Source organism: Pholcus phalangioides, unplaced genomic scaffold, assembly GCF_987345545.1.
Source record: "Pholcus phalangioides strain wild (caught in Gottingen) unplaced genomic scaffold, Ppha-v1.0 ptg000039l_1, whole genome shotgun sequence".
Lineage (NCBI taxonomy): Eukaryota > Metazoa > Arthropoda > Arachnida > Araneae > Pholcidae > Pholcus > Pholcus phalangioides.
The window spans coordinates 10,205,410-10,213,771 of NW_028301625.1; the positions used below are offsets into that span (position 1 = coordinate 10,205,410).

The 8,362-nt window shown below is 34.3% G+C and overlaps 1 protein-coding gene across 1 annotated transcript; it reads left to right on the top strand.

Moving 5' to 3' along the window:
* The first annotated feature begins 1,970 nt into the window (after window positions 1-1,970).
* On the top strand, window positions 1,971-7,513 carry LOC149065556 (fused toxin protein-like). Its single transcript, XM_089253901.1, has 4 exons — window positions 1,971-2,233; window positions 3,951-4,142; window positions 5,730-5,931; window positions 7,313-7,513. Exons 1-4 carry the CDS (start codon window positions 2,065-2,067, stop codon window positions 7,332-7,334), a joined length of 585 nt encoding a protein of 194 aa, XP_089110027.1. The 5' UTR covers window positions 1,971-2,064; the 3' UTR covers window positions 7,335-7,513.
* The last annotated feature ends 849 nt before the right edge of the window (window positions 7,514-8,362 follow it).

Consider the following 8,362-nt stretch of genomic DNA (forward strand, 5'->3'; position numbering starts at 1 on the left):
ATATTTTTTTAATTGAAATTTGGAGGAAAATACCTATTATATGTTATTATAATAAATTTCTGTTAATTTCAATGTTATTTGAAGGCTATGAACTCGAAATTTATCTTTAATAAATTCATTGCGACCTACCCTCTAAGCCATACAATGATAAATCGCATAAAGGCCCTTGGCCCGTGGACCAAATATGGCCCCGGGGGGTTATCTGATGCGGCCTGCCCTCCTCAAACCTAATTTTGTGAAAAAAAGGAACTAAGCGGCACATCTACAGTTCGCTTAAGTGTCCCGTGGTACAATTTCAGAACAATTAAGCGGCCCGTGACACATTTAGAGATCCCTTGAGTGACATGTGACGTAGTTTTAGAGCGTAGCCCCCAGTGCGGTTCTACATCACTCATGTTACCCGCGGCACATTCTCAGATTATTTAAGTGATCCTCGGCATATAATTACGGATCACTTGAGTGATGCCTGGCACAGTTCCAGAGCACTTAAGCGGCCCGGACACATTTTCAAATCACTTGGATCCGCGAAAAATTTAGAGATCACTAAAGTGGCTCTGTAAGGCACTTATCAATAGAAGGGGGATGTCACCTCAAGTGGCCACAAACTATCGAAAAGTTTTTCTCGTTTTTGGCGCACCGTGTAAGACGCCATTAAAAATATTTCATATTTTCATAAAGGGTGGTTGATGAGGTAAGCATTATCCTAACCCCCCTCCCCCTTGTCATCAAAAAAGTCAGCAAATCGGAAACACCCCCCCCCCTCCCCCCCCCCCCATCGATGATGACGTAATACTTGAACGGCCCAAATGTTTGTGAAGTAGCTTGGAGACAACTTAGATTTGTCTGGGAATTTCGAGGGCGTTGGTCAAAGCGTGTAAAAATTTGTGGGAAAAAAACACACGCAAAAACGCTCATGCCAATAAAGAGATATATGTTTCAGAGTGAAGAGGGAAAAAAAAAATAGAATGAATATCTATACCGGAAACCTGAAAAAGAGGACAAAAGGACAATAACCGGAACTAAAGGTGACCACCTGTTAGACTTACCTTGTCAAAACAATTAGAGGAAACAATCTTTGTGGAAATTAAAATTGTTAGATCTTTCGAAATGAATTAAATGAAGATCAAGTTTTTTGTTTTTTTCTATGCAAACTTTAACGTCATAATTGATATCATCATTTTTGAATTTTGAAAATATTAAAAATTATAGCTTATTCCGAAATAGATTCATGAGTCATGAGTCCCGACTTTTTTGCAAAAATATCCCAGTTTTTCCCGTATTTTCAACGAAGCCAACTTGACTTTTATTCCTAAATTAACGATTAAAATTATCTCCCCCACCCAGAAATTACATTGCGATAATAATTATGACTACAAATAAGAATATTTATTTCACATATTTGTCTTTTTTTAATTCAATACAATTTGAAGTGGTGCTTCATTTCCTTGGTGACTTTTTTGTGATTTTAGAATGAGTTGGCAACTTCGCTTACTTTTGGCATTATTTTTGGCGACAATTGGCAATGTCCTGTACTCTCCTGTATTTCAAAGCCCGATTTATCGTATTTTTCTCTAGAAAATATGGTCAGCCTAAGTATAAATCTTCTACGCTCAGAAATACGGTTTGTGCTGCCCTCTATCAGCTGGATTCACAAACGAATTTCGGTGACTTATTTAACTTTTACATTCAATACCAACGCTTGATATCCCTATAAAGATGTTGATATAGTTTCGAATTCAAACTCCTGAGCTTGTAACAGATGCAACACGTGTCTGTTTATCGATCTTTCATCATCCAAGAATCGAAATATTAAAAAAAAATTGTATATTTTAATAATGAAGACAAATAAAAAAGCGATTACAAAACAACGATCGTGTCAGCAATAAACGAGATAAAAAAAACAGATAACGTTCTCGAATTACACCATCCTCATCATTCTAACTTTGAATAATATTGATAAAAATCGTGAATCCACATCATCAAAAACATCAAAAAGTATATTTTCTTGGTACCTACAAAAACCAATTTAGTCTGCCATCGAGTTTGGGTGAAGTACAAGCAGCCATGGGTACTGGAATTACTTTTCTATATGCATTGCTGACTGCTTTAGCTCCATTGGATCCATGGGCATCGGATAGCAATATTGATGTCTTTAGATACCAAGCTGGTGTGATTCACTCTTTACCGTCTAGTAGACCTACCCCACCTACCGATTACGATGATACCACCGTAGGTAAGGTCCATTTTCCATTTACCGTAAACGTTGACTACTTTGACCCTTTTTGAAAATTTCATATTTACTCTCCAATAAACCCAATATTATTACTACTTTTAAGTTCCATTAACCTTTTTTTTATGGCAATAGGCTATCTTATATTTACAAGTAATATAATAATGTAAATAAAAAACAGATTTTTTTTTTAATTTAAGCTAATTAAAAAATTAAAACATTTTGGGCCAATGTTACACTTGTATACATATACCTAACTTTAGCATATTTCACTTCCCTTTACTTTTTCGTATCTTAGAGCAGCGGTTCTCAAAATATTTTCTGTCACGGAGCCGTTTTAGTACAAAATTTTTATGGCGGAGCCCCGCAGAATTTTTTTTATATTTAGTTATCAGATTTACTGTTTTATCTTATTGTCCCTGGAGCGGCCGCGGAGCCTCTGAGAAGTGCACACGGAGCTACAGTTGAGAACCGCTATCTTAGAGTATGTAAAAAAATGCAAGGGTATTTTTGAACCCGGGCTCGTAATACAACTTCAATTTCTAGAATTAAAATTGATATAAAATTTATATTTCAAATTGTATTGATCATAAAAATAGCAATTATCTACAAGGTTTTTTTTTTAAATTTTTATACCTTGCTTTGAAGGCTAACTATCAGGAACCAATGGTCACACATTTTGCCACGTGACTAGCAAAATTCTAGTTCTTCCTCTGCTCTAAAAACCTTGGGATGACTTGGTTTGCTAGAATATACATTTTATGTTTGTTTTCAATGGTGCTTTGAGGTATTTTAAAGTTATCTGAGACTTGCCTTTGGTTTATTTCAACAGATCTAATTGCATCTAAACAGTTTTGTGAAGGTGGTCGTTGCTGTAGTCTGCATAACTTCAAATTCCAGGTTAACGCTTGTATTTATACGCCATCTTTTTCCAGTCTGGAAACAAAAACATGGAATAGGATAGACATTCAAAAAATAAACTTAATTATTCAATGCATAATTACTCTTTTAAGTTTACTCACAAACAAATTACCAAGGGTTACCCTCTTTATCCCATTGAAATGTTGGGTCAAAGTAGAGTGTATTTTTGAAGTTATCAGAGCTTAAATTTTCAGTTAATCTTTTCGGAAAAAATGAAAAATTAAACGAAATTTTAATCATGCTACATTTAAAAGCATTGTATTGTGTTTCTAATTAGGCACCTACCTAATTTGATAAAGCTGGACTACAACCCTTCCCCAGTTGGAAGTTTTTTGAGATATGAAAAAATCACGTCCAATCACAGCATACAAAATCATCACTGTTGCTTCCTAGTCGGCCATTCGTGAACTACCTGAAGCACTCAGTTGCCTTTCTTAGTACCACTACTTAGCAAAAACTAGTTCCGATTTTTTTTTTTTACAGTAATTAGAGTACATTTTATTATTTTATCGTTTTGGCCCAGAGAAGGGTTCCAGGGCTAAAGTAACCCGCGTTTACGATACCTAAACTCATTGTTTTATTGCTTAGATGGTAGAAAGAAATATTGGTATTAGGCTGGTATTACACTATAAAAGTTTTATAAAATTTCTTTTATGAAATTTGACAAAAATCTTTTATAAATTTTATATTCAAATTTTTTTTATAAAATTTATTTTATAAAGGAAATGGACCACATTATAGAAAGTTCGGGGAGATTCTTAAATGTTTTCTTAATTGTTAATAATTTTTTTTTTTATAGGTCCATGGCCAAAAGACACGGAACATGTTTGTCATTTGGATCCTGAACCTGGTCCTTGCCGAGCTGAAGAACATCGGTATTATTATAATAATGAGACAGAGAAGTGCGAAACTTTTATTTATGGTGGATGCCGAGGGAATGGCAATAATTTTAAAACTGCTGATGAGTGTGAACACGAATGTCTAGAGCAGCGTAAGTAATGAAATATTATTTTGCATCAATTTAAATTCAGAGAGGTGTAAACAAATGCACAGAAGGTAGCGTGACCATATGACCCGTTTTTTTTTTTTTGTGTTTTTTTTTTTTTTGCCTTCCGACTTTCTTCAAAGAACTTTTAAATTTTTTATTATTTACTATGGAATTCAGGATGAAGTTTATTTTTGTAACTCATAAATTATATTATGATGATTATGACTAAAATTATAAATATTCGTCACGTGTTTTCAACTTTTTTTCGTCAAATATATTCTAATTCACTGCGTAGATCGCAGTAGTACTTCATATTCCAAGCATAATATTCAGCGCACTGTGTTGGTGATAAAGCACACAAGTTCTCACCACCGGATGTAAAGTGTATAAGTGAAGCATAGGCGTACGCAAAATTTTCTCAGAGTGGATTCAATTTTTTTTTCTGAGGAGGAGGGGTTTACGTTTTTTTTTTGAAAAATAACACTTTTATAACTCGGCTCCGGGCCCTTCTTTGCGTACGCTAATGAAGTGAAGTATGGTGGGAAAAGTGTGAATACTCTTAGATTCCATCGTAGAAAAATCCCACGAGGTGGATGCACTCCGATTTGGACCATTGGCGTAAGCAAGGGAGGGGGTTTGGGGTTCTAACCAACCCCTTCAGCCAAGATTATAGTGTTATTTTGCAGGAGAAAAAGTAAACCTCCCCTCAGAAGGAAAAAGAATCTGAAAACCCCCTCGAGAAAATTCTGCGTATGCCTATGATGTGGACTATAGCCCAGAAGTCCAGAGACAGCTATCTTAACAGCATCATGAGGCCAAGCAATACACTGGGATCCAAGGGCGTAACCAGGGGAGGTGGGACTTGGGAATCTGGTCCCCCCCCCCCCCCTCTGAAATGTGAGAAAATTACCGAAAAAAGGGAAAAAGATGGCCAATTCTATTGTTCTATCACTTTGGTTCTCCCCCCCCCCCCGAACGAAATTTCTGGCTACGCCCCTGCTGGGAGCCGTCTAGATAAAAAAAATTGATATTAATTACTATGCAAAGTCATCTGAAACTATCTCTTTATGCACCGAAAGACCCTTGGACCATGACCTTGTTTATAAAATTTCTGTACATAAATTTACTCTGAAACCACCTCAATAAATAGAAAAGTTTTCGCTCCTATAGATGTCGGGAGCCTGATTAAGACCGAGGGCCACAAGAAGAAATACATGGTAAAAACTTTTTTGAAACAAAATTTGATGGCAACTATCTCTATACATATAAAAAAAAACGGGGCAAAAAAAACTGGAAAGAGGAATAACTTACCACGAAATGCAAGTAACAACGCAAATATTTATCAGCTCAGATAAAATTGCGTAGTATTTTACTGCCATTGATCTTCAATAGATGGCGCAACAAACAAGATCACTGAATATATTTTTGTAAAAAATGGTTTACAATAAATTTTTTAAAAATTCTATTTCCTGATGGCTTATGAAGTAAAAACATGAAAAATTATTAGTTCACAAAAATTTTAGCGCAAATTTCTCACACGATTGTCATAAATGAAAAAAATCTCTTGTTTTACTGGTTATATCATTTCAGCTTTCACTTGCCCCAAGACACAAGGTCGATACCAACATTACAGAAACTGTCATAAATACTACGAATGTGAAAATGGAGAACTTACAGTTAAACGATGTTTGGGGGGATTGGAATTCGATTCAGAGTTCGGCTGTGTCATGCAGAGTTTCACTTGTACACAGCTATCCCAAAACATGCATATGTTACCGAAAAAAAGGAGCAGGTTTGTTCATTCATTTTCTCGATTGTAAGAAATATAGCAATATTGATCAATAACATTTATATAATATTTTATATGATAATAAAATTATATATATATATACACATGTGTATATGAGGCGTTCAGAGCTAAAGTGGATCAAGTCCGGTAAATTCTGATTTAAAATTGAATTGCGACCTTAATTATTGTTTTTGAATTTTCAAATTATGACCCATATTTAAGTTAGTCTTCATACTCACATCAATAAAAAGAAAACTATCCTCTAAATCACTTTAGGATTCAACTAGTGTCAATAAGGTTAACCTTGATTATCTCAAAACTCTAATTTATGGACTTGATCCAATTTAGCTCTGAACGCCTCATATATAGATACTAAGTTTTCGTAGGTACATAGCGCGTGGCAAACAGGGAGTATGGCATTTTACTAGCGAACCGTTGATCCTAGAGGCCTCTACAACAAGTATACCGGTACACTTCCAATTAGAAAAAGTTTCAATATAACGTGTGGTACTCAGATATGTCATTTATGTTTCGAGGGGTTGTACACTTATTAAAATAAAAAAAAATTAACTTTTCATACAATCCTAGTGTGCTCGAAAACACAATTTAAAATTGGTTTCCCTGTCTCTCCTGATGGCAACAAGAAAAATTTCATGTTTCTAGGTGCAATATTCACTGAGATATTCGAATTCGAAAAACGGAGGAAAGTTGTGAGAAAACAGCTCTAAATGCGGAAAAACAGTTTTACCCGCAATTAACGCTGGGTTTTTTTTTCCTAACTTTCCTCCGTTTTTCGAATTCGAATATCTCAATGAATATGGCACTTAGAAACATGAAACTTTTTAGTTGGCATCAAGAGAGACAGTGCAACGACTTTCTAATTGGGTTTTCGGGCACACGAGGACTGTATATAAAAAGTTATTTTTATTGTTATTTTAATAATTAATAACTATACAACCCTTGAAACATGAATGACATAATCTAAGTACTACACGTCATTTGAAAACTTTTATAATTGGAAGTATACCTCTCTAGGATCAACGGTTCGCCAGTAAAATGACATGACTCCTGTTTGCTAAGTGTCTATCCTGTATACATTATTGAATTATTGAATTATGCTTTATACCCAGAAACGTATTTACAGGGGGCTCTAAGTGGGCTATAACTCCCCAGGGCTGCAAATGCGGAGGGGCGACAAATTTAAGCGATTTATTTCAAGAAAATAAAATTATAAAGAGGAAAGGGAATGGCAAATTTTGAATAGCTCGCAGGCTGCAAACCCATAAATCCGCCTGCGACTCAAATCACACAAGTTCGGAGCACATCTTTTATTGTATTGACAGAGGCCGAAATAAATTTATGTATTTTATATATTTTTTAACAGGAACAACTTAATGCTTAAATAGAGAAAACAACGGATGTTTGCCAATCAAAATCATCTAAAAATCTATTCATTTGTCAAGATAACGAAGTTCAATTATTCAAAGCTGGAACTGTTGAATAACGGCTATATTTTCTTGAACTGAAGATGATCACAATAAATTTTTGTAAATTATATTATGAAACAAATAAACTGTTCCGAATATTTTTTTTATGTACTTACATGTTTTTATGCTCCAATTAAAATATTTAATGAATAAAAAATTAAATTTTCAATAAAGATGTTTGTTTCGTTTCAAAATTGTTCAATTATTGCCTAAAATGTATGATTTTTTTTGTTTTGAGTGATTCAATTCATTTTTGAGTAGAGAAACTTACCAGGAAGGATCAGTCATCAAAGATACAAAAATAAAATGATAGAAATTCCATGTAATTCTTGTTTTCGCGCTTTATTGTCATTAGTTTTCTGGAAATTGGGAGCGTGTTGGGTGAACAAGAGATATTATTGCCAGATGTGGCATCAAATCTGTTTCAGTATGCTATTTAGTTGAAAGAGATATGGAGCATCCCTTTCATTTTGATGGAGTATTTTAAATATGCTATCCAAACCGAATAATAATATCTTAGTTCTCTCATTAATGTGAGATATTTCACCTTCTTAAAAGTTTTTTTATTTTAGCAGTGACAAGCCCAGACATTTTGTAAAGCTGATTTCTCAATGGAACACGTTTTTCAATTTCCCCTTACTTTGCATCTCCTAAGAAACGGAAAAAAAAATCTACTTCATAAAAAATAATGTATGGAATTTTTCAAAGGGGTTTAGAGATTTCGGCTGTGCTGGTAAAGCACTTGATGGCAGTTTCTTTTTTCTGCCATATTGTGTGTGTCCAAAAATAAGCACATTTTTGATAAACAATTCTGTATTCAAATCGATTATATAAATTCAAATCAGTAGTCAAAACTGATAATTTGCGAGAAACGCATGACAATAAAATGGTCATTGACTTGCATAATTGGATCATTTGTGTAGACCTGAAAATGGTTAATACCTTAC